This window comes from Lepidochelys olivacea (assembly GCF_965140295.1).
Source record: "Lepidochelys olivacea isolate rLepOli2 genome assembly, chromosome: 10".
Classification (NCBI taxonomy): Eukaryota; Metazoa; Chordata; order Testudines; family Cheloniidae; genus Lepidochelys; species Lepidochelys olivacea.
Window position 1 is genome coordinate 38,330,814 of NC_140420.1, and position 27,157 is coordinate 38,357,970.

At 45.9% G+C, this 27,157-nt stretch overlaps 2 protein-coding genes across 7 annotated transcripts in view; one reads left to right on the plus strand and one right to left on the minus strand.

Annotated features, from left to right (window-relative positions):
* Window positions 1–9,367, plus strand: part of TMEM204 (transmembrane protein 204) — a 44,580-nt gene extending 35,213 nt beyond the window's left edge. For both annotated transcript variants that reach the window (XM_084642134.1, XM_084642133.1), the window contains one exon: window positions 7,654–9,367. In XM_084642134.1, coding sequence (XP_084498260.1) covers window positions 7,654–7,898 — 245 coding nt within the window. In that variant the 3' untranslated portion in view covers window positions 7,899–9,367. The remainder of the gene's footprint in view (window positions 1–7,653) is intronic.
* Window positions 1–27,157, minus strand: part of IFT140 (intraflagellar transport 140) — a 258,874-nt gene that overhangs the window by 72,154 nt on the left and 159,563 nt on the right. For 4 of the 5 annotated variants that reach the window (XM_084642124.1, XM_084642121.1, XM_084642122.1 and 1 more), the window contains 3 exons: window positions 22,781–22,937; window positions 18,358–18,489; window positions 13,734–13,933 (listed from right to left, as the gene is read on the minus strand). In XM_084642124.1, coding sequence (XP_084498250.1) covers window positions 13,734–13,933; window positions 18,358–18,489; window positions 22,781–22,937 — 489 coding nt within the window. The remainder of the gene's footprint in view (window positions 1–13,733; window positions 13,934–18,357; window positions 18,490–22,780; window positions 22,938–27,157) is intronic. The other variant, XM_084642123.1, reaches the window with a different exon arrangement.

The following is a 27,157-nucleotide window of genomic DNA, read 5'->3' on the forward strand; positions in this document are numbered from 1 at the left end:
CTATATTTGCCTTTTTCTAATCGTCCAGGACCTCCCCAAATCACTACGAATTTTCAAAGGTAATGTCCAATGGCTCTGCAATCACGTCAGTCAACTCCCTCAGCACCTCCCTCAGCAAATGATTACAGAATAGCCTTTCCCATAGATATGATGCTCCAGTAGAAGCCCAGCAGAATGCAAAGTTTCTTTCCCCAGGAAAAAAGCCTACCTTCCCCCAAGAGTGAATACCTTCCCTGAGGTCTAGGCTGCTACAAGGTGAGCATGATGAATTTCGCACTGTGATTTAGTGAAGAGACATATCAGATGTTTCAGCCAAATCTTGGCTGGCACACATTTTCATTGGTGTAATAACAAGCAAACAAGACATATGCAGTGTGCAGGATCAAGCGGCTCCAATAAACTATGGGGCTCTTTGCTTCAAGAAATATCTAATCTTTGGAATGGTAGCATTCACTGTAGTACAAAGAAGTCTTGACTTCTGTACAGTGACAACGAAATCTCCTAGTATGCGCTACAGTATCTGTGGATAAGCCTTTTGTGGATCAGTATGATCTCTCTTCACACTTCTGTTGCTGAACTCCCACGTTGGTAAGCCGAACATCACTTTCCGGTTATCTTGGCCACTATTACTGTTGATTGAGGATGCTGTAACTCATCCCTGTCAAATACTTACCATAAAAATTTGATTTTAGAGCTCTCTCAACTCACTCACCCTAAACTAATTCACAGAAGTTAGAAACAGCGAACTGTAATATCTCTCTCCAATAATATTCCTCGCTCTTCCTTCTGAATCACACTTTTCTCTGCTCTTAAATGTCAGTCCCTGTTTAGCCTGTGGCAGACTGTACTGACCAGGGAGTTTTTACTCTTCAATAGCTCCTATGACTCACTTATGCTCTCTGCCAAGTAAGAATTACTTTCTGAGCTCCCCGTCTCTAGACTCCCTCCCATTCAGAACCTGGCATGAAACTGCGAGAAGAGAAAAGGCTGTCATGTGATTGGCTGCTGGTCTGAACCAGGGTTCAGGCAAAGGGCCTGTGAAGGGAAACAGTCCTGCTAACCAAAATAGTTTTATTTTAGGCATTGTGAGGAAGCCTTAGTCTTTTTCCTGATGAATAATCACTCCACAAAATGGAACAGAGGTGCTCACAAAGACTCCTGGTCTAGCCCAGAGCTGCATACCCATTTAGTATTGTAACTTGCCCTAAGTGATCTCAAAGATAGAAGAAAAAATGACAGGTAATATAATAATATAGATTTGGGTTTGGAAGTAAGTTTACATAGTGGGAAATACACTTAAGGCATTTCTTTACCTTTCTGATGTGCCATAAAACAATGTACACAGACTATTGCCACTTTCCTGTGTGTAACTGATCAAGGCACAAGATGAAGTGTGTGTCTGGGTGAATGCAGCACTCACAAACGCCAGTAAACCTGTAGGTTTTTCCCCCCACAGGTTTGTGCTAATCACTCCGTATTTCCACACATTAGACATAACAGTACCATAGATACCAGTAAATCTATACTGGCATACTGAAGAAGCCACTACACACAATGCAATGATTGGAAGTTATGCAGCTGCTATACTCAGACTAGAATTATTTATTGTGATATATTTCATCTAAAGTTACAGTAGAGGCAGGTTATTGCTGCCCTTATAAGTAATGATCTAAAACCTACTGAAGGCAATGGAAAGACTACTACTGACTTCAATGGTCCTTGTATCAAGCCCATCATCACCAACTCTGTGCAATATCTATTCAAGGAAAAAATTATTAAGACCAGCCAGACAACTCAGTGATTCACTTATTACAAGGCACCAGAACAGTGTTGGAGATAGATGCCAGGATAATTCTTATACTTTCAGGGTACTCATTGTCTTTTGTGGCCTTGATCTGTAATCAGCATTTCAAAGTCTGTCACACATTCGCTGGGTGAAACTGTTGGTTGGCTTATGAACCTTAACTTTTACAGTATGTTGCCTTGTGACATATCGGCAAAACAGGCAACTCATAATCTATGCATCCTTTGCATAGAAAGGAAAAAAGCTTGCAAGATAGATCTTCTTCTTCTTCTTCTTTTGTGTGGCTGGTGTAGAGCAGCAACTACAATTTCACCTGAAGTTGATCAAGCAAAATGGCTACATCAGGAGTAGCAGAATTTATTGCAGTAATGCCTCCTTCATATTTATAAATTGGGCGAGACAGATGATATACCATGGTGCACTACTTCCTATTGCAGATGCAAGCATATTTAGAGGCACTTAGCACAATACAGTTAACTGTGTTTTCTTCTTGATTCACTCTGGAGTAGCATTTTCAGTCTTACAATGAAGTATTTAAATCTCTGAAAAACAGTTACTGCTACAGTGTGTATAGTACTGTAAACGTGCAAGGTTCTACCACAATTTTAGAAGCCACAGCCAGGTAAGGAGGAGAGAGAATGTAAGAACATAAGAATGGCCATACTGGGTCAGATCAAAGGTCTATTTAGCCCAGTATCCTGTCTTCTGACAGTGGCCAATGCCAGATGCTTCAGAGAGAAAGAATAGAAAAGGTAAACATCAAGTGATCTATCCCATCGCCCATTCCCAGCTTCTGGCAAACAGAGGCTAGGGACACCATCCCTGCCCATCTTGGCTAACAGCCATTGATGGACATATCCTCCATGAGTTTATCTAGTTATTTTTTAATCCTGCTATAGCCTTGGCCTTCACAACATCCTTTGGCAAAGAGTTCCACAGGCTGACTATGCGTTGTGTGAAGAAATACTTCCTTTTGTTCGTTTTAAACCTGCTGCCTATTAAAGAGAGGAAATTACAGCAGCAGCAGGAGGTGTATTACATGAATGGCAGTTCCTGGAAGCATCCAGGGTTACTAAGGGAACCATGTGGTGGAACCTTTGAGAAGCCGCATCTAGCATATACTTCCTGGTGCCAGCACAATTCATCTGTTGGATTGGTTAGACCATGGCCCTGCCTTCGCATGCCCAATAGCATCTAGGCAAGCATAAGCACCAGGTTCTGGTTAGCCCTGTGCAGGCGTGAAAGGAACGGAAAGGGCTTCCTGAACCAATGTGCCCCCACCCACAGAATCTGGCCTTTAGTATTATAAACATATATAATGGTACTTTTTATTTACTTATAAAGACACACTATCAAGTAGTTTTGGCCCAACGTTCTTCCTACTTAAAAGGGACACCAACAAACTGAATTCTAGTCTAGCTCAAAAACATCAGTTAAATTAATTCCAGGTCTTATGCAAGCCACTGAGTCCCCCTGATGATTTTTGTGATTTTACATCACATTTTCCTATTTTTCTTTAAGTTTTTTGATCTCATGTGAAAAATCCTCACAAACAGCAGGATAATCTGATTGCACAAAGAAAACTTATTGTACACAAACTTCTATCAAATGCACAAAGTTAACAGACAGATGAGCAAATGGGTCTCCTGATTCCTAGTCCAGTGCCCTTTTTTCCATCCCCAGCTCTGCCACTGAAAGGGCAAATGATCACACTTTGCATCAGCTTCCCACCTTTAAAATGGGTGAATTTACCCTCCGTTGTAAAGCGTTTTGCACTCTGTAGATGAAAAATGCTGTAGAACAGCAAATTATCATCATTATTTATATGTATTACAGTAGTGTGTACAGGCCCCAACAAAGATCAGATTGCAATTAAGCTAGAACTGTACAAACTCATACTAAGAGACAGTCCCTCCCCCAAAAGTGTTTACAGTTTTAATAGACATGACAAACAAAGGGTGGGAAAAAGGAAGAATTACCATCTCCATTTTACAGACAGGGAAATCAACTTCTAAGAGGTCAGTTTAAAAAAAATGAGGCATGCGTTCCACAAATAATAATGGACCTGATTTTCCTTCCTCACACCAGTATATGTCAGGAGTAACATCACTGAATTCAGAGGAAAATGGGGCTTGTGGTTAAAGCATTAGACTGGGACTAAAGCAATGTGGTTTTAATTTCTGGCTGCCACTGCCTTCCTGTGTGCCATTATTATTATTATTATTAACAAAAATGCCTTTAAATAAAGCCTTAAAGGCAAAAGTAACAATGACCTAACAAACACCAAAGTCAGCAGAGAATCAAAAGCAATCCAAAAGGGTACTACAAAAAGGAGAGATTTAAGCTATTAAGTATCTATTTTTAAAAAATCTGTATTGTAAACCTAGTTGATTACAATTTTAGGGTTCCATGTGGCATTCTGTGCACACCAAACAATTCCCATCAACTTCAATGGGAGTTTTGCGTGCACAAAGAATACTGGCTGGGGTCTTCACAAGGTTTTCTTCATAGATCAACTTAGAGGTGAAACAGTTATTCTGATGAAGTCAGCATTCTGAGTGTACTGATCACTATGCAAAAAGTCCACTGCAGGCTGAATCTCAAAATGTTTAGGGGAATAAAGTGATTGTCATTTTGTACCCCAGATGAGAGAGAAGACTGGAAATTAAAATAAAGACATAGCTTGAATTATCTTAACTATGGGTTTGTCTGCATGGCTCCACCATGCAGACTATGGGGTATGAGCTGCAGAACACCCTAAAGTATTGGGCTATAACTGTGGTCAAAAAACAATAAAGAAAAGAGTCATTCTAGGGGCGTAGAATGTCTGCACCCTTATGGATGGATGCGATGCACAAAGGCCTGAGAGAAGAACAGCTCTTGTTTCCAGAGCCTTTGCACTGTTTCTGAAGGGTGAGGGCAATACAGTTCTGTATTGTAGTTTCAATGAATTATTTACTCAGAGTTCTGTATTAATATGCCTAGTAAGGAATCTATTTGTCAAAAAAAATTTCTGAATCTTTTTTGTTGTCTGTATCGTTACGTACATACTTGCTGACAGGTATTTTGAAATAAATGACCAAAAATAATTGAAACTGGTATGATTATATTGTGTTATTTTGACAAATAAAATACACAGAATTTTAAAATACTGTGCGCAGAATTTTTAATTTTTTGTTGCAGAATTTTTAATTTTTGGCACAGAATTCCCCTAGGAGTAAAAAATAATCTGAAGAGCAGTCTCCAGTGGGCTGGCAACAATTCCGAAGAATTTGATCAAGTGGCTCAGAATAGGACTCACTGGTGGTCTCGGACAAGATCAGCATGTAACAGGTTTGCTCAGGATCAACAAATTCATCTCCAGGCTGCACGTGAAAAGTGCCACACAGCTGCATCATCAAACATCATAAATACAGATTTCCAATGCCCTCAGTGTGGCCAACTCTGTGGATCAGGGTTTGGACTTCGGAGTCATACACATAGGCATAGATGAGAACTGCGACAATATCACCATCGTCAGCGATGGACTACCAACAGCAGGGTCTACATGAGATAGTTACTGTGCAACATTGCAATTCACACCCCCACAGTCTGCACGGTGTTTTAAGTTAAAAGTGGAGCTAAGTGAGCAGAGAATTTCATAGAAGTGATTGTGCAAGGACAGAAAACAAGGACAAACTGGGGCTGCACCACCTAGAAGCAGATTGATTTGAAAAAATACCTATTTAAAAGCTCTAGAAACATACGGGGCCAAATCCATGCTCCATATAACTCCACTGACTTCAGTGGAGCTGCATCAGAGATAAATTAGTGTCTGAAACTCTTCAAAGAAAATAAAACTTATTTGCACAGTGAAAACCTTAAGAGCTGTTGCCCACTACTTTCTAACACTGGGAGATATACTCCCAACTAGTGCTCCCTGTGAGGGATCTGGATCTAGTATTGGCGGCATCTCCAATCACTGCTAGGATGACTTTATATACTATAGAAAGGCAGACCTTCTGTGATAACACTGTTTCCAATCAATGCTGCTAACACAGAAAGATAGCATACAGATACTGGAAACTTAGGAAAGACTGGCTCGTGCATGACTTGTCCTTGCCCATGAACTTAGTGAGATGGTATCTATAGATCCCTCTTTGGCTGTTTATTGACCTTTGCTTATTTCAGTCTTCCTCCATTACGGGGCCCTTTTGTCCATGTTAATTTCTTCTGTTATGGTGGTGGTGAAGGAAGTGTTTGAGAGAAGAGGAAGCTGCGTTTTACTTAGTAAGCAAGACATATTTGCCTCTTTGTATAAGTTCTTGTCAAACTAATCAGATCTATAAATTACCTCTCTTAAAAGTTGATAACTAGCTTTAAATGGGAGGAGAGGAAGGGAAGCATAGAGGGCTGTAAAGCAATTTTGCATTATTGATGCATCCTTCAGGAAGGGCAGTCTTGTTAACACATGAGACTGGGAGCCACAAGATTTGAGTCCTATCCTTTACTACAGATTTCTTGTATGACTAGATATATCACTTCACCTGTCAATTTCCTCAGTCTGAATTGACAAGAATATTATTTACTATACATAGAGCTGTGCCGCTGTAAGCTTGCTAGTGTAGACATAGCCAAAGACTTTGCTTTGGTTGTCACTGGCGCTGGACCTTGCTCTCCCTCGATATTCCTCCCTCCTGGTTTTTAACCTGAAAAAGATTTTCAGAAATTTAATTACCACCATGATGGTGGGGTCCCCCTACTCATATATTCTCCATCTCCCTTTCTCTATAGTATATTTTTTATTCTTTCTATTATGTACCTTCTCTATCTACTTATATTTTATATGGGTGGTTTGTTTTAAATACTTTAAAAAATGTATTTCTGAATTAATGTAGTGTTCTGAATGATGGAGGCTGCTTTATACATATCTTTAATCAATATACCAACTTGCTGCACTGGCAAGAAGAGCAGGAAAGGAGGCATGAAAAATCATAGGCCTTGGTCACCAATAGTGTCAATGAGACTCGAGTACAGAAGAGCATACAAAAGAGGATCGGTGGGGCACAGGATATTTTAAATCAGCATGGAAAGAAATAGGCCTGATGTGGAGGGTGCAATCCAGGTACCCAGTCTTTTGGTCAAGGTATACAACAAGGTTCTGACCATATGGATGTTAAAGAATCCATGACACACATAGGCGCCAACTCCAAGAAAAAAATGGTGGGTGCTGAGCACCCGCTGAGCACCCACTGGCAGCCAGTGCCCCACCTCCCCACAACACCTCCTACCTGCCGGTGGCCCCTCCAATCAGCACATACCCCTTCCTCCCAGTGCCTCCCACGCACTGCAGATCAGCTGTTCCATGGTATACAGGAGGTACTGGGGAGGAGCAAGGGCCAGGCACGCTTGGGGAAAGGGACAGAATGGGGCAGGAAGAAGCAGGGCAGGGGTGAAGGCTTGGGGGAAGCGGTGGAGCAGGGGTGAGGCCTGTGGCAGAGCCAGGGGCGTCAAGCACCCACCACCACATTAGAAAGGCAGCGCCTCAGATACCACATTTAATAAGTTTAGATGTGTTAACGCCAGAAACCTGGCCCAATCAAGCTTGAATATTACTTTCCATTTTCCTAAATTTTTCTTGTAGTTTCATCTAGGTAATTTATCTTTTTCTGTCCTAAATTGTTGTATAGTGTTTCTATGCTCTGTTAGAAACCTCCTGGGTTTCATTCCAGAGAGGCTGCATGTTTTTGGGTAAAGTGATCCCTGTGTATAATTTCTGAAGCACTGTGGCATCCTTTGGGATGAAATGTGCTAGAGAAATTCAAGAGAAGTACCCATTTTGAAGTGTCTCTCTCTCACTCTGCTTGCAGGTTTTGTTCTGGTCATTGGATTGGTGACTTTCTACCGTATAGGGCCCTACACCAACCTGTCCTGGTCTTGCTACCTGAACATTGGGGCCTGCCTCCTGGCCACGCTGGCAGCCGCCATCCTCATATGGAACATCCTTCACAGGCGGGAGGACTGCATGGCACCTCGGGTTATTGTCATTAGCCGCACTCTGACTGCTCACTTCCGCAGGGGACTGGAGAATGACTATGTTGAGTCACCATGCTGAGAGCATGTGCTTGAAATGGGAGAGTCCTCTGAGGAGACTTGCATTGGAATTGTTTTCTATAAGTATACACTGTAATTTAAAATTAAGTGTTGAAGGACATCACAAAGCTCAAGCTGAAAAGAGGCCCTCAATTATTATCTGAATGGGCTCCATCTATCTATCTATCTATATGTATAATACACATAATTATATATATATATTATACACCACCCCTCTTCCTCTACTGTACAATGGAAAAATATTAGGACTTTACACCATATGCCAGGAGTTTTCAACTGTGGCAGAGACAGAGTGAGTGTGGTGAGGGTACTGAAAATGGGAAAAGGGCAACCTACTACTTTAAAGTCTTCCCTTATTTTGAATGAAGTTATCCTGCTCCCTAATGACAATGCAACAAGATCAAGGGCTCAGCTGTGTTCACAATCCTCCTTTGGACCCAACAGACAGACAGTCTGACAGAGCAGGAAATTTTTCATGGGTGTCAAAATTTACAACAGCATAGTTTAGGCTTAGGTAATGTTTCCTTTAAGGTGAGTATCACATACCCAATTTTTAGGAACATCTAACTTTGCTGTAACATTTCTTCCACACTGAAGCATAGAACACAATCTATTACCCCAGAAGCAAGTAATATAATTCTAAATTATATTTGTAAATATATGGGAATGCAAAAAATTAGGGTGAGTTTTCAGACACTGTTTTGTCCTTAAAAATAGAGGCTTTGGGAGTGTTTAAGTTAATTTTGCAGGCAGCTAGAGGTGCCATTAACACGAAAGAGAGGTACACAGCTAGAACTTCCTACACACTGTGCTGAAAGTGCACTCCATTGTTTACACTGTGGGTTAATATCTATGAGAAGAGCTTTTACCGTGACCTCCCCATACCCCCAAATATACTATTAACTTATTTTGTTAGAAATGGCTACTATGAATGAATATCCTAAATTATCTTTTCCCACAAAGTGTGCAAACTTGGCATGCAATTTTCAAACTTGGGTGCCTAAGTCAGCACGTTCATTCTGCACATAGGCACCTAAAGCAGATACTTGGGAGCATAATCACCACACAAATGCAAATCAGAGCACCCAAATTTGAGAACTAGGCATTTAAGAATTGATTCTTGCAGGTCAGACCCCACAGTGCCAAATAAATTGGTGAGAGTTGAAGATATTCAGCACCTTGCATGATCAGTCCTCTACTACATAAGTGTGACGCTATACACAGGGGTGGGCAAACTTTTTGGCCTGAGGGCCACATTGAGTTTCCAAAATTGTATGGCAGGCCAGTTAGGGGAGGCTGTGTCTCCCCAAACAGCCAGGCATGGCTTGGCCCAGCACCCGCCTCCTATCCAACCCCCCTGCTTCTCGCCCCCGATGGCTCCCCCGGGACTCCTGCCCCTCCAACCCTCCCTGTTCTCTGTCCCCTGCCCACCCCCAGACCCTCCACCCCTGACTGCCCCCTGCCGCCAAATCCAACCCCCCCTCATTCCTGACTGCCCCCCCGGAACCCCTGCCCCATCCAACCCCCCCGTCTCCTGCCATCTGACCACCCCGACCCCTGACCACCCCCCCCCCGCAACTCCCCTGCCCTCTCTCCAACCCCCACTGCTCCCTGCCCTCTTACCACACTGCCTGGTGCACCAGTGACTGGCAGCGCTACAGCCACATCACCCAGAGCACCAGGTCAGGCCGCGACGCTGCACCTGCGCTGCCTGGCTGCCCAGAGCATTGCGCCGGTGGCACGGTGCGCTGAGGCTGCGGGGGAGGGGAAACAGCAGGGGAGGGGCTGGACTAGCCTCCCGGGCCAGGAGCTCAGGGGCCAGGCAGGAGGGTCCCGTGGGCCGGATGTGGCCCATGGGCCGTAGTTTGCCCACCACTGCGCTATATGGCATGATGGCTCACGTCAACAGTGTGCATGTAGCATCAGGCAACAAACCAACAAGCCGAAAACTGCACTGCAGAAGTCCCTAAATACAAGAGTTAGAAAAGGACAAGCAGCAAGGAGAAATGTTTTTTAAAACTTTCAGTAGATGTTACCTTGATCATACTCACTGATAAGACTGAATGACTATGAGCTGCGAACATTATAAAATCTCTCTCTGAGGCTGTGCTGCTGCTCCCAGCTGAATTCTCTGCTTTTCATCTTTGTCACTGTCTCCTTTATATTTCGCTTCACTTTGTTAAAAAGTGATCAAGTGGCTCTTAAATTCTGTTCTGCACCCAAAATTTCACGTAATAAGGAATGCAGCCCCAGTTGCCACTCTGCACGATGCCCAAAGTCAGTAGCGCTCTACAGAGCTTGATGCTCTAGAACCAAGGACTTTTAGAATTCAGCCCCCCACAATGCCTTGCTCTAGACAATCAGAGCAGAGTTCTATAAAGCTGATAAGAAGTTTTTTCTTACACCAGTTTATAAAAACCAGCTGAAGTTTGTTTCCATTTCCCTGACTTATTTTACAGAAAAGCAAGGTATTTTCTAAAAATAATTGTGCTATATTTACAGTTTTTAAAAATAAAGTATTGGAATATTTAAGACATATTATTTCAGCTAATATTGCAATATCTATATTATAATATGTACATTAAAATTTAAAAGTCACCTATGTGGTCAGTAACATTGTAATACTTGGTATTACTGTGTTTATTTTAAATGTATAAATAAAGTGGAAAGTGTTCAATTCCCTGTATATGATGTACTTCGTATTTGAATGGCAAATAATAAGACCAATCATTATCAATCATGTTTCGGCTGTTTAACAAAAGAGAATCCACATGGTCAGAATGTTTTATTTGCAAATCTGACCTTGAAAAGTGATGGCTATCCTTCTGAGACATTTGAAAACCAATTATTTTCATCAGTGGTGCATTGTGACAACAAGTCACAAGGTGTGCATTTACCCCAGACATCTGAATCCATCAGGTGCAGTGAAAGGCCCAAGACCAGAGGCCAAGTGTTTTCAACAGACCAAGAAATGTAGATGTTTAGTTAAGTCCTGATTTGTGCAGCTGTACCAAATGCCTGAAATGCATCTTTCAGCACATACATTAATATTTTCATAATATCCATTTTGTAATGAATCATGATTCAGGTTAGATGATATTATGGTTTACTGAATACATCTACCTACAGTAGGAAAGGAGCCTGAGACATAAGCCCTTGTATCCAAGACCTGGTGTGAGGCCTGCGGCCTGAATAAAAAGTAGCTGTCAAGCTTTGCTGATATAGAGCAAAGTAGCCAAGTTAGCCGAAGTCAAGCTCTGCCTGCTTGCAAGCTCACAGAACCTGGCAAGAACAGGGCTGGTATTGCAAAAAAACACATAGATTCATAAGAAAGGCTAGGCACAGGACACTCATACAAACACATTCCAGAAGGATGGTACCAGAACAGCCTGATAGTCAATATGGTACAAACACTCGCCCCACCCCCAAAGATAACAAGAACTACAAATACAGAACCGTATTTCCTTCACCCTTCAGAAACAGTGCAAAGGCTCTGGAAACAAGAGCTGTTCTTCTCTCAGGCCTTTGTGCATCGCATCCATCCATAAGGGTGCAGACATTCTACGCCCCTAGAATGACTCTTTTCTTTATTGTTTTTTGACCGCAGTTATAGCCCAATACTTTAGGGTGTTCTGCAGCTCACACCCCCATAGTCTGCATGGTGGAGCCATGCAGACAAACCCATAGTTAAGATAATTCAAGCTATGTCTTTATTTTAATTTCCAGTCTTCTCTCTCATCTGGGGTACAAAATGACAATCACTTTATTCCCCTAAACATTTTGAAATCCAGCCTGCAGTGGACTTTTTGCATAGTGATCAGTACACTCAGAATGCTGACTTCATCAGAATAACTGTTTCACCTCTAAGTTGATCTATGAAGAAAACCTTGTGAAGACCCCAGCCAGTATTCTTTGTGCACGCAAAACTCCCATTGAAGTTGATGGGAATTGTTTGGTGTGCACGGAATGCCACATGGAACCCTAAAATTGTAATCAACTAGGTTTACAATACAGATTTTTTAAAAATAGATACTTAATAGCTTAAATCTCTCCTTTTTGTAGTACCCTTTTGGATTGCTTTTGATTCTCTGCTGACTTTGGTGTTTGTTAGGTCATTGTTACTTTTGCCTTTAAGGCTTTATTTAAAGGCATTTTTGTTAATAATAATAATAATGGCACACAGGAAGGCAGTGGCAGCCAGAAATTAAAACCACATTGCTTTAGTCCCAGTCTAATGCTTTAACCACAAGCCACATTTTCCTCTGAATTCAGTGATGTTACTCCTGACATACACTTCTAAATTTAACAACTGGCCAAAAGTGGCGCCTTGGGCACCGACTCCATGGGTGCTCCAGCAGAGCACCCACCGGCAGCTCCCTGCCCCGGCCTGCGCCTGGTCCCAGCTCACCTCCATTCTGCCTCCGCCTCCTCCCCTGAATGCACCGCCCCGCTCTGCTTCTCTGCCCCCCCAGGCTTCCTGTGAATCAGCTGTTCACGCGGGAAGGTGGGGCAGGCTGAGAAGCAGGCCGCCGGCTTCCTGCTCAGGCTCAGGGATGCGCAGGTGAGCTGAGGCGGGGGGGCGTGAGGAGGGCTGTCCACGCTGCAGCAGGTAACCCGGGGGGTGCGCAGGGGAACCGCTCCCCGCCCAGCTCACCTCCACCACCCTGGGCCTGAGCGCGAAGCTGCCGCCTGCTTCTCAGCCCTCCCAGGCTTCCCACGGGAACAGCTGATTTGCGGGAAGCTGGGGGAGAGGGAGCAGGGCGATATGTTCAGGGGAGGAGGTGGAGCTGGAGCGGAGGTGAGCTGGGGTCAGGCACAGCAGGGAGCTGCTGGTGGGTGCTTTGCCCTGGAGCACCCACGGAATCGGCACTTAAGGCGCCACTTTTGATGTGATCAGTGGGGGGAGCTGCCGCTACGCTACCCCGCCCCTAGGAGCCAGAGGGACCTGCCGGATGCTTCCTGGAAGATGCCCCAGGTAAGCACTGGCGAGACTCCCCACCTTTCCCCCCAGCAGGTCCCTCTGGCTCTTAGGGGCGGGGTGGGCACCCACTACGGTGGCCCACAAGACCCTCCAGCCTGGTTCTGGGGACAGTCAGGGGACAGGGGAGGTGGGTGGATAGGGCAGGGGTCCCGGGGGGGGCGTCAAGGAACGCGGGGGGTTGGATGGGGCAGGAATCCTGGGGAGCGGGGGTGGGCAACGACCCCCTTGTGGGGTGAGGAGGGAACCGGTTGTTAAGATTTTGGCAGCTCATCACTGCCTATAACCACTGAGCCGGGGCATTAGGATCGTGCTTCGCTGATAATAAACCTCACGGAGTGCCTTCATACACCTTAACAGATCTTGTGGTCATTGGGCAGTTTGCTTGAGGTCTGCTGTACCAGCTGTCTATGCAGAGCTGGGACAGCACACAGAAAGAACACACATGCAGTCAACATCTGACAACATTACTAATTAATAGCATTAAAAGTAACATGAGCATGGGTACTAAGATGAGATGTCCATTATCATACGGACATAGAAGTCCATTTGACTGCTGCTGACCATGCCAGGTACATCCCATCTGCTGTTCTGCTAGATGCACTAGGTATGTCCTGACATTGCATTGTTCTCAATGGATGACACCACCATGACAGGTATAGTACAAGACCAGCAGAGAAAAAGTTAATATAATACCCAAAGGGTAAAGGTTTCAGCTTGTTTAGGATGACAGAGTGTGAATGAGGGCAAAGAGAAGGAGGAAAAATTAAAGAAGTGTAAAGGGAACAAAACTTCATATGACTCAAGTGAAAATAAATCCCACCACTAAATGAGTCATTACAAATGTTTAGATCCCACCTTTTGATGAGTTTGATGGATTTGAAGGCCTCATCCATGTCCCCAATTGTTAGATAGAAGCTGAAGTTCAGCATAGCTTCTCGGGTAGTTTTGTCACACTCTTCCAGACCAATGAAATCTCTCATGGGCTTTTTGGCAACCATTTGAGGGAGTTGTACTGAGCCAGATTCCACTTGTGCTTCTTTCTCAGCTTCTCCTGGCTGAAAGGAAAACCACCATCACTCAGGTGCCAAGCGGGCTTCAACACACTCCCCTGACCTACAAATACAGAATTCTACAAGATTTTAACCATATGACTACTTGAAGTCAATGACAGAACTCCCTTAAATGGGAGAAGGATCAAACTCTTACAGTTGTCAGAATAATTAATACTATACTACTTTTCAAAGTGCCTTTTAATATAGGAAGGAGCGTCTCTAAAGATTACTAAAGCACATAAGTCATTAGGCTCAACATTTGAATTTCTTCAGTTACAGATAAGAGGTTTGTACAGTATCCCAGAATGAGCAGGAGTAACCATTACAGGTAAGGTTTCATTATAGTTTCTAAGTTTCTATGATTGATCTCTGCCCAATGGTGAATTTATGTTTTAAGTTAACTATCCAGATCTTCTTATTTTTTACTCCTGTCTTCATATGAGGAATCCCATTATTAGTACTCAGATTTACAACCATATTCCACAAAAATGGCAACTTTGGAGTCCCTAGAGCCTCAGTAAGATCTAAATTACAACTCCACTCAGAGCCACAACAGGGCAATTTAACTATTCTTCTGAAAAAAACAAGAGGAATCCCTTTGTTGTGTCACCAGCATCAAATAGCCTCTTTAGACTTTAAGAATTAACTTTTCACAAGCCAAACACAATGAAACATCTTGGTCTGAGCCAGTGATGAGCTGGAGCCGGTTCGCACCGGTTCACTAGAACCGGCGAGGGACAACCGGTTCTAAAAGGGCTTCTAAATTTAATCGGCCAAAAGTGGCGCCTTAGGTGCCACCTCCACGGGTGCTCAAGCCCTGGAGCACCTAAGGGGAAAATTTGGTGGGTGCAGAGCACCCACCGGCAGCTCCCTGCCCCACCCCCAGCCCCATCTCACCTACGCTCCGCCTCCTCCCCTGAATGCACCGCCCCGCTCTGCTTCTCTGCCCCCCCAGGCTTCCCGCAAATCAGCTGTTCACGCGGGAAGCTGGGGGCAGGCTGAGAAGCAGGCCGTCGGCTTCCTGCTCAGGCCCAGGGATGCACAGGTGAGCTGGGGCGGGGGGCGCAAGGAGGGCTGCCCGCACTGCAGCAGGTAACCTGGTGGAGGCGGGAAGCCACCGCCTGCTTCTCTGCCCCCCCTTATCCCCGGCTTCCCGCCGAACAGCTGATTCGCACGGGAAGCCGGGACAGGCTGAGAAGCAGGCCGCGGCTTCCCGCTCAGGCCCAGGGATGCGCAGGTGAGCTGGGGCGGGGGGGCGCGAGGAGGGTCACCCACGCAGCAGCAGGTAACCACTCCCCACCCCAGCTCACCTCTGCCTCCCTGGGCCTGAGCGGGAAGCTGCTGCCTGCTTCTCAGCCTGCCCTGACTTCCCGACGAACAGCTGATTCGTGGGAAGCCGGGGGGGGGGGGGCACGGAGAAGCAGAGCGGGGCGGTACTTTCAGGGGAGGAGGCGGAGGTGATCTGGGCCTGGGTGCGGAGCTGCCAGTGGGTGCTCTGCACCCACCAATTTTCCCCGTGGGTGCTCCAGCCCCAGAGCACCCAGGGAGTCAGTGCCTAAGGCGCCACTTTTGATGTGACCAGTGGGGGATCCGCCGCTCCCGCCTTAGCTACGCTCCCCCACCCCTAGGAGCCAGAGGGACCTGCTGGATGCTTCCTGGGAGCTGCCCCAGGTAAGCACCTCCGGGACTCTCCACCTCGCCCCCCAGCAGGTACCTTAGGGGTGGGGTGGGCACCCACTATGATGGCCTACGAGACCCTCCTGCCCGGTTTTGGGGGCAGTCAGGGGACAGGGAAGGGGGTGAATGGGGCAGGGGTCCTGGGGGGCAGGCATCAAGAAATGCTGGGGGGTTGGATGGGGCAGGAGTCCCAGGGGATGGGGGTGGGCAACGACCCCCTCGTGGGGTGAGGAGGGAACCCGTTGTTAAGATTTTGGCAGCTCATCACTGGTCTGAGCCACCATGGATGCTGAATCGTCCTCATTCTAAATAATTTAGGCAGTCTCTTCAAGCCATCTTCACTGCCAGAGAAGTGTAGGGAAAAGCCATATGTTAACATTCAAGGGAGCTAATCTAAAAACTATGCAAGAGCACATTTAAAGCCACATATTAATGAATAAAATACCTGAAGTATTAGCCAGACTAAGTAATGCAAACCACAGTGCAAATGAGTGTTAGATACAATTTGGGGAATTCCTGGTTGAGGGAGAGGGAAAGACATTGTTAGGTCGACTTACAGTCACCGCAAAAGTTACTGTGGTGGTTGGTTCATGTCTACACTACTCTCCTTGTGTTGGTGGTGTGCATCCTCACCAGAAGCACTTCTACAGACTTAAGAGGGGCAGTGTGGTCGGCTGAGAGCCTGGGCTCTCAACTCTGCTTGGCTGACCCCCCACCCGCCCCTGGGCTCTCGGCAGGGAGCCAGGAGCTTCGGCTCAGCTGGGCTCCCTGCAGGGAACAGGGACCCTGCAGTGTGGGTAGTACCTAGGATCCCTGCAGGGAGTGGGGAGTCGGGTGGGCACAGTCTGGCTCAGAACAGGGAGCCAGGTTGGGACAGCCCTCCCAGCAGGGACCCCGGCGGGCGGAGCCTGGCTCAGAGCGGGGACACTGGGAGGAGGGGCAGCCTGGCTGTAAGCGGGGCGGGCACAGCCTGGCTGGGCACAAGGAGCTGGGACCCCGGGGTGGGGGGCAGCCCAGCTCAGAGTAGGGAGCCTGGGCAGCAGCCCTTCTGGGAGCAGTGAGCCAGGAGCCCAGGGGAAGCTGCGCTACAGCTGGAGCCCCGCCACCTTCCCTGGAGTGACAGCCCAAGCTGTGAGACGGGCTTTCTTGTCAATTTTACGGCTCCAGCATGGAGTAAGCAAGTAACCAGGAGTGTCTACACAAACACAGTTGCCCTAACTACACCGACATAAGCCCTGCGCCTTTCATGGAGGTGGTGTTATTATGTCGATGTAGCAGGGCACTTACATAGGTGGGAGCAAGACTGTAGTCTGGACCCTGACATAATTTGTTGATGTAAGATGCCTTATGTCGACCTAACTCTGTAGTGCACACCAGATCTAAGACAGGTCTGTTGTGTCAAGTGGACTTTACCATGTTTAAAATAGTCACAAAACTATGATGTGTTTACCGTGTCAGTAAATAAATAACTAGTAATTCAGCCTTTAAAAGAAATGTACTGATTGGAAAAAAAATGGAAATGGAGAGGGAAAAGAGGCAGATGAATGAAGACTGTGGAAGGAGGCAGTTATAGATACTTACAATAGGCTTATAGACACATCCTCTCCGAAACAACAACTAATGGCAGCAAAAAACAATACAAAAGGAGAGAGAGGTAAAAATCAAAGTAAAATATAAACATGGAGCATGAAGGATAACATGCATAAGGTGGAAGTGGAATGTAGCAGCTCTTTTTTTCATCTTGCAATTTATGGACAGGCAAAACATAATTAGATGTAATCCAGATAAAAGCCAGCTCTTCATGGAAAGGTTATTGTAGTCTATTTATTAGAAACAGGTTTGGGTTGAAAAGTTCAGATCCGGCTCTGAATTCCCCACAGTTTGAGACAATCCAGATGTAGGTTTCTTGTTTAGTCCCTTTTCTTAAGAGATTAGGAGCTAACCACAAAGTTTGGATCCACATCCAAACTTCCCAAAAGTTACAGGTGGTTGAGTGTAGTTTGCACCAATTAGGCATTCAGTGTAGTGGAAGATAACGGTAACTTATACCCATTTGGTATTTAGTGGGGACTGAATTTAGTCCTGATGTAAGTAGGCTGCAGCTCCTGTTAAAGTCAAAAGGAACTGTACCCTCTTATGCCAGGGTTAAATTTTACACCCAAGAGTATCACGGATGGTGCTGGCATAAATTGAAGTAGAAACGGGATTATTTTACATTCTCTTGTTAGTTGCTTTTCCTGATAATTGCTCCATCTCCTTTGCTTGTATATCACTCACCTTTTGCACATCCATGGAATGCCAAATTAGTGTAACTTACATTACATTGTCAATACATTCATTTTATTACTACCTTTGGGTATATCTATATTGTGATAAAAGACCCAAGGCCTGGCCATGGCTGGCCCAGGCCAGCTGACTCGGGCTCACAAGGCTCAGGCTGCAGGCTTCAAGAACCTGCAAAGGGGGAGAGTCTCAGAGGGTCTCCAGCCCGAGCCTGAATGTCTATAATGCAATTTTTAGTCTTGCGGCCTGAGCCCTGAGAGCCCGAGTCACCTGACCTGAGCTCTGAGATTTCAGGTCACAAGTTTTTTTATTGCAGTGTAGACATATCCTTTGTCACAACTTTCATTGGCGCTGCACCTGCTTACTCCAAGCTCCATTTGGCTGCATCTGGCCTCAAGTGCAAAGAAAGGTGTTAGCATGTGGTTGGGGCAGAAGTAGCCAAGGATGTCCTCTTTGTGATCTCTCACCTTTTTTGCAAAGTAATAATGTGGAACCTCGATGCCCAGAAGAGCCTGGTAGGTTGAAGGCAATGGGAAGCTGTCCTGAAGCAAAAGACCATGCTCTTCAGTACTGAAGAATGATATAATCAAAACATCCGGCTGGAAGGGGAAATAAAGTATTGTTTTGTTTTAATGGTACAATATCCTATTTTAGTTTTGTTTTTATTTTCCATTTTCACTTGGCAGAGTCTTCACTTGAACAAAAACACCACACAAACACCTGCTGGTGAGGGCAGAGCTACAGGCTTCCTCCCTACAGTAAGTGGCCAACAAGTCATTCTACACTTTAAAATATGTTTGCATAGGGCCAGTCACCTCTGCCTTTCAGGAACCAGCCTCCCCATCCTTGAAGAGGGAAGCCCCGGTAGCACACTCCTGCTCCGGAAGTCTCTGTTTTAAAGACCCAACACAGACTCAAAGAAACACTCACAACTGCTTTTAAATTATTTTTAATCCAGCATTATTCCTAGATCCATTTTAAGATCTCAAACAAAGTATTTCACTACAGACGGTATATACAGCGTATATCTACACAGCTGACATTAAAGCGCTGCCACTTTAACATGGCTGTGCAGTCACGGCTCCTACGCTGGGAGAGAGCTCTCCCAGCGCTGTAATAAAACCACCTCCATGAGGGGAATAGCAACCAGCACTATTTACACTGCCACTTAAAAACGTTGAAACTTGCATTGCTCAGGGGGGTTGTGAAAAAGTTCCTCCTCTTCCTTGGTGGGCCCTGCGCTTATTGGTGGATTTGCTCACCTCAGAGATTCATGGCAGCCCTCAGTTTGGCCACTTTTGCAAGTGGCTCAAACCTGCCGTTCACTCAGCTAACCTTATCACTGGCCAGCATGGGGAAAAGGAAGGAAAACAAACCCCGTAGTCTCTGCTGGTCCACCTAGTGGGTCGGGGAACAGGCCAGGGACCTTCCCCTTTGGTAGGACCTGTTACCCAATTTCGGACTAAACAATTTCGGGTGACAGGACCCCAGAGGTGAAAGTAAGCCGGCCATACCGGGACCAGCTCTCCCTGACAGCAATTTAAAGCCCTGGGATAGCGGCGGCAGGGCTCCGGAGGGGATTTAGAGGGCCCTGGAGCTCCAGCCGTCACTACCGCCCCTTTAAATCTCCGCCTGAGCCCCGCCACCACTACCCCAGGGCTCCGGCAGCAGGGCTCTGGCGGGGATTTAAAGGGCTCTGACGGGGCTCTGTCTGGGGTGGGAGTGGTTGCCAGAGCCCAGAGCCCTTTAAATCCCTGCCTGAGCCCTGCTGCCGGAGCCCTAGGGTAGCAGCGGTGGGGCTCCGGAGGGGATTTAAAGGGCCAGGGCGGTAGGAGCAGCTGGAGCCCTGGTGCCCTTTAAATGGAGCCTGGCTGGAGCCAGGTGGAGCCATGGCTGCCACTACCCCAGGGCTCAGGTGGGGATTTAAAGGGCTCGGGGCTCTGGCAGCCACTACCACAGCGGAGCTCCAGGCCCTTTAAAGCTCTGCCAGAGCCCCAGGGTAGCAGTGGCAGTCAGGAGTCCCCAGGGCTCCTCAGTGATTTAAAGGGCCCCAGGCTCCACTGCAGTAGCGGCAGCTGGTGCCCAGGGCCTTTAAATTGCCCCCAAGCCCCGGGGCTCCCAACTGCCTCTGCAGCTGGTAGCTCAGGGGTGATTTAAGGGACCAGGGGCTCCTAGCAGCCAATACCGCAGCTGGAGCCCCGGGACCTTTAAATCAAGATTAAAGGGCCCAGGGGATTTAAAGCCCTGCCCCTTCCGGTTGAGGCCACACCCCCTGCTCAGGACTCCAGATTACCGGTAAGTCCTTTAACTTACTTTTACCCCTGCAGGACCCACAGTCCAGGTCAACTCTTCCTGTATCCAATGAGGAGTTGAGAGGGATGGGGGGGAACTCAGGCCCACCCTCTACTCCAGGTTCCAGCCCAGGGCCCTGTGGATCACAGCTGTCTATAGTATTTTGTGTAACACCTGTGTGACAGCTACAACTCCCTGGGCTACTTCCCCAAGGCCTCCTCCCAACACCTTCTGTATCCTCACCACAGGACCTTCTTCCTGATGCCAGATAGCATTTGTACTCCTCAGTCCTCCAGCAGCACACCCTCACTCTCAGCTCCTGCGCACCCCTCACTGACTGAAGTGAGGTCCTTTTTAAACCAGGTGCCCTGATTAGCCTGTCTGTCTTAATTGATTCTAGCAGCTTCTTAATTGGCTCTAGGTATCCTAATTAGCCTGTCTGCCTTAATTGGTTCCAGCAAGTTCCTGATTGTTCTGGAACTGCCCCTGTTACCTTACCCAGGGAAAAGGGACCTGCTTCACCTGGGGCTAATATATCTGCCTTCTATCACTCTCCTGTAGCCATATGGCCTGACCTTGTCACAAGGTGTTTTTTCAAGTGTAGACAAGTTTTTCAGCGTAGACAAGGCCTAAGGCTTTAGTTGTCATTCAGCATCCAAAACAACATAGATGCCTACTATTTAACCTTCTGTCTGCATAACAATATCCCTGGAAGTCAGTAACCCTCCCTGTAGGTTTGAAGAACAATATATTTGTTAGTTTACTATTGCTGCTCAGCAGTAGCAGGAGCTCACAGACTGTTTTGGGTTACCACACCAACATCAGAGTTATTTGATAATTCAGCAAAGCACTTAAGCACACACTTAACTTGAAGCACCTAGTCCCAACTGAAGTCAGTGGAACCACTCACATGTTTAATATTAAGTGCAAGTTTAAGTGCTTTGCTGAATAGAGGATCTCAGACTGAAAATTATTTGACTCTTTTCTGCTTCTTTATGTTTAAAGACTCAAAATTATTTAAAAGCTAAACATTTTGTTTTGCTTCTTCTTCATATTAGAAATATCAAGTCTTAATTTCCTTCTCTGTGCTGGAGAACCTTGACAAGGTCTCCGGAGGACCAGAATGTGATGCCACTCAAGACTGCAACCTAAACTTCACCTATCATTTCCCCACTACTCAGATTCTCCAAAGATTTTGCCAAGATTATGCAGCAAAGAGAAATGCAAGGTCTTGACATGTCTAATCTGGAGAAGATTATGGCAGGATTATGCATGGATCTGGACCCTGGTCTGGAAGGGACAACATGGACCAATACAGTTTAGATCCAAGGAACAACTGTAGGTGACCCCACCAGACAGCTGATGAGGAGGAAGCATTGTCAGGGTAGTGAGGTCAGGAGTGCTGTAAGCACATTAGAAAGGAAGAGCCTTTGATTTATTTGACAGGCTCTCTGGTAAAATTAAATCTGGGCAACATTCAGTGTTAATTCACCACTTTAAAAAAATGTAAAAAACGAACAGAAAAGAGTCATTTCTGAGAAGTGCAATAAAGAGGTATAAAGGCTGTCTCAAAAAGGCAGTATAGAGGAAAGACTTTTTTTTTTCTTTTGGTAATTTGCAGTTCAACTTTAATTGAAGGGTCTTTATCATTCTAACTAAACATATCTTGTTACTAGAGATGGGCCCAAGACACAAAATTTGGATCCATATTTCAAAATGGAATGGTGTTTCACATCTGGGATTCTGGATTTGATCCACTGATAAACAGACCTCACTTGCACAATTCTAATCCAGATCCAAGCTTGGATTTTGACTATCCCCAAATTTCAGATATTTGTTCAGACCCACCTCTACCTGCGACACTGAGATTTGAGTTCCTTCGTAGAGTTATTTCCCTTCCTCTCTTACTTTCTAACTTTCAGTGTTTTTCATATTTTTACTCAGCCATATATACTTATGGGGAAAAAGCCGCCAGAGATGAGCAATGAAGAGCAGCAGTAGAGCCTTCTGCAAACCCTCCAGAAAAGCCCCAATGATCTCATGATGAAAATCAATATCTCTGAGTTTCTGTGGGAATAAACAAAACTAAAACACCCCAGGTTCAGAGAGGGATAGCTCACTGGTTTGAGCATTAGCCTGCTAAACCCAGGGTTGTGAGTTCAATCCTTGAGGGGGCCATTTAGGGATCTGGGCCAAAAATTGGGAATTGGTCCTGCTTTGAACAGGGGGTTGGATTAAATGATCTCCTGAGGTCCCTCCCAACGCTGATATTCTATGATTATTGATTTGAGCTTACAAAAACCACAATATGAGTGCTCAAGTTAAACAGGAAAAACATTTTGAACTGGCCTCCTGCTCATGAGATTTTCTTATTTTCTTACCACAAATTCTAATATTTTCAGCATGAAACCCACTGCTAACAAGAAAATGTATTATGACCAATAGAAGTCACAAGTACTAGACTCTTAAAAGTTTGTTTGGCTGCTACCTTCTGTGCACCGGATCACAGTATCTACACAGATAATTTAGTGAAGGCCAGAACCAATAGTTTATTACTGGGATTAAAAAAATCAGAACAGAGGAAGAGAAAAAACATACCGTGCTTTCTGAGCTCTCTGTCTGCTGCTGCTGCTTGTCTGGAAACTGCAGGTATGGTTCAAGGACTGCTTCACATACAAAAAGTCTTGGTTCACTATGGTCCCAGAAGTGGCTAACAGGGATGCGATCTTGCAGTGCTGGATGCTCAGTAACACTCCTGCAAAATAAAACGGAGGACAAACGTGTAAAGACAGGTGGAACATGTCCCGGGCTGCTTATTCAATTCATTAACATAAATAAGGGATGAAACATACCATGGGTTAGCCCCAAAACGATCATCACATATATAATATAAATATTTAAAATTTCCTAAGAGTGCAGTCAAGATACAATAAATTATCATAATAAACACAAACATTCATTGTATTAGGTTCAACCTCGTAATAGCAATGCAAAGAGTTCCAGGTTTGACACATTACTAAAGTATTTATAGCTTGCCCAACACCTTCATATCACATGTCCTCTTATGTATTTTATTTCACAACACGAAGAATTGACATTTATCGAATCCCCTGGGAAAGATGTATAATATTCACTCCTGGTGTTTTTTCTTTAGGAGTACTGGGTTACTAGCCAAACATACTAATGAATGGGAAAAAGCAGAAAAGTGAAAGATTGTGTGTAATGTCTCTCAACTGGTAACATAACTAAGGACTTTAAAGGATCCTTTTCAATGGTGACTAAACCACACTTTCATCTAAACTCAGGCTCACTTAATGCAGCGCGGGAAACAGTTGATCCCCTTCCACTTAATTCCAGGGACCATTATTTATTCCTCTTGAATTCCTACACCCTCCTCCAGTGCTCATCTTCCAGGCAGGGTGGTGAGTGGGTGATTTCCTCTAAGCCAGTGCCAAAACTACTCTGTGAATCAGGCAAGGAAAAGGCTCATTCAGCAAGTTGCCATCCCATTTCTCCTCCTTTCTCCATAAAGCACGAGCACATCACTTATCTGGCACAACTAACCTCTCCACCAGCCCAACCAGCATGAGGTTGAACAAGTACATAATGCAGGCACCAAGGATCCTATACTTCAGCATGCAGCACTGCAATCTGTCACCAACTGGAAGTCCATAACAAAGATATGCTATGGAATTCATACTTACTTTGGCCTTTTAGCTGGAGAGCTACTAAAATAAATGTAGAACAAGCCACAAAATTGTGACGGGTCAGATCACATAAACCCCCTTGGGAACTGCCAACTGATGTGCCAAGACTACTTCGGCTCCTGCTTTCCTGCCCTATCAGATTAGGACTTCAGTGCACTGCCTGGTTTGAGCCAGACCCACTAGCCTGCTACAAACCCAGACCCAGGTCTGAACCTCGTCCCCTAACAGCTGTAGGCTTAACTGAAAGCAGATACAGAAGTGTTCCTGTCTTTAACACTCGGATGCCCAACTCCCAATGGGGTCCAAACGCTAAATAAATCCGTTTTACCCTGTATAAAACTTATACAGGGTAAACTCATAAATTGTTCACCCTCTAGAACAGTGGTTCTCGTAGCCGGGAGGGAAAGCCCCTGGCGCGCCGGACCGGTTTGTTTACCTGCCACGTCCGCAGGTTCGGCCGATCGCGGCTCCCACTGGCAGCGGTTCGCCACTCCAGGCCAGTGGGGGCTGCGGGAAGTGGCACGGGCTGAGGGATGTGCTGGCCGCCCAATGGAGCTGTAATTTTTCATAGAACTTGTCTAACTTGTCTAACATAGAGGCCTGGTCTACCCTAGAAAAGTTACCCATAACTGACAGTGGGGGTCAGTAAACTGTGTGCAGCGGATCTAATGCTGAAGCTGCTGCTAAGGTTGTCAGCGAAACACAGGTCTCTAATGTGACTTGGAGCCAGAGATACTAAGTGGAGGTTTAAAAAAAACAAACAAAAATAGTTACTAACCTTTCTGTAACTATTGTTCTTTGAGATGTGTTGCACATGCCCATTCCAATTTAGGTGTGTATCCAGAGCACAGCTGCCAGAAATTTTTTCTCCTAATGGTATCTGCCGGGTCAGCTCTGGCACCTTTTGGTGCCACACACTCATAGTGCCAGTATAAGGGGCCTTGCCAAGCCTGCACCCTTCAGTTTATTCTTACCAACCACTCTGAAAGCAGAGCCAGTGGGCAGGTCTTGGAATAGACATGTGCAATACATCTCAAAGAACAGTTACAGAAAGGTTAGTAACTGTTTTTCTTCTTGGAGTACTTGCACATGTCCATTCCAATTTAGGTGATTCACAAGCAATTGTATCAGAAGTGGGCTCAGAGTTCAAGGACGAGCCGACTGTAGTGCTGCTCAGCCGAGGTGTGCATCATCTCTGGCCTGTTAAGTGTTGGCATAGTGTTCTGCGAATGTGTGTACCGAGGACCAGGTTGCTGCTCTACAGATATCTTGAATCGGGACTTGAAGTAGAAAGGCCCTAGAAGGGGCTTGGGACCTCGTGGAATGAGCAATTAGGTTCAGAGGAGGGGGAACAGCTGCAAGGTCACAACACACTCAAATAAATGATGTAATCCAAGAAGAAATTCTTTGAGCGAAGATGGGGAGACCTTTCATTCTTTCAGCTATTGCTAGGAAGCGCTGCGGTGAATTACGGAACAGTTTGGTCCTCTGAATATAAAACGCCAGAGCCTAATGTCCGAGGAATGCAGGCGTTGTTCTTCCCTACTTGCATGCAGCTTAGGGTAAAAGACTGGCAGAAAAATTTGCTGCTTACAGTGGAATTGGGACACCACTCTCAGAAGATATCTCAGGTGCGGAAGATTGTATATGGAGGTTCTGCCGTGAGGGCTCGGATCTCTGACACCCTCGTGGACGAAGTGAACGCCACCAGAAAAGCTACCTTCCAAGAAAGGTGCAGCAATGAACATGTTGCTAGTGGCTCAAAGGTTGGCTCTGTCAGCTTCAAGAGGACAAGGTTCAGGTTCCATGGCAGATTGGTTCTCTCACCTGAAGGAACATCCTCTCTAGGCCTAGGTAACGAAAATAAATCTCTAGGTAAAGAATTACCATCGCATGGGAGAAAACAGACTTATTGTCGACCTTTGGATGGAATGCTGAAAAGGTTGCCAGGTGGACCTTGATTAAAGAAAAGGCCAGACCCTGCTCTTTCAGAAACAGGAGGTAGCCCAGAATGAGCTGCAACAAAAACTGCATTGGTGGAACTCTGCGTCAGGAAGACCAAAGGGAGAAATGCTTCCATTTCACCGAATAAGTCGCACGCATGGAGGGTTTTCTGCTGCCCAGAATAATTTTACGGACCTTCTAACGAACGAGCCTGCTTGTCAAGATTTAGCCACAAAGATTGCATGTTTTCAGATGCAGCGAGCTGACGTTTGGGTGGAGCAATCGCCCATGGTCCTGAGAAATAAGGTTTGGGTGCAGCGGGCGCCCAACCAGAGCTTCCAAGCAAAGCTGAACAAGAGTGGTGTACCAGTGCTGCCTGGGCCACACTGGAGCTATTAGAATGACTAGAGCTTGGTCCTGCTTGATCTTTGTCAGCATGTTGTAAATCAGTGTGGTGGGTGGAAAGGCACAGAACAGATGAGATTACCACATTAGTAGGAAGGCATCCATGATGAAGCCAGGGCTGTGACCCCTCAGGTACAGAAGTGCTGACACACTTCCTATTGGTGCAGGTGGCAAACAGATCTATATGGGGAAAACCTCACCTATGGAAGAAACCTCACCATTGCTATATCTAGGCGGAGGGAGCACTCCTGGTGAGCGGAGAAGGACCTGCTTAGGTGATCTGTAAGTTGGTTCTATACCCCTTGTAGATAGGATGCTTTGAGCTCGACCAAGTGAGCGACGCAGAACTCCCATAGACGACATAGGGAAGAAGAATGGGCCCTGCCCTGCCTGTTGAAGTAATACATGGCAGATGTATTGTCCGTGAGAACTGAAACTGTCCTGTTCATGATGTGGGGCAAGAACGCCTGGCAAGCCAGTTGGACTGCCTTGAGTTTCCCGACATTGATATGGAGCGAAAGCTCCTGCCTGGACCACAGACCTCAAGTCCTGAGATGTCCCAAGTGGGCTCCCCAGCCCCAAGCAGAGGCCTCAGAGACCAGATGTGCAGATGGTTTGGGGTCTTGCGAAGGGAACCCCCATGCAGACCGTCCAGCAGTCCAACCACCATGTCAAGGAGTTGAGGATTTGAGAAGGTGCCATGAGAGCCCTGTTAAGGTGATGTCTGGAAGGGGAGTACACTGTGGCCAGCCAGGCTTGGAGAGGTCTGAGTTTCAGCCTCGCATATCGAACTAGGTAAGTGCACCAAGCCAAACAGCCAAGTAGGCTCAAGCAAAGTCTGACAGTTGTGATTGGTTGTCACTGTAGGGAGCTTATTATCATCGAAATAGCCTGAAAGAGGTCCTCTGGAAGATTGGCC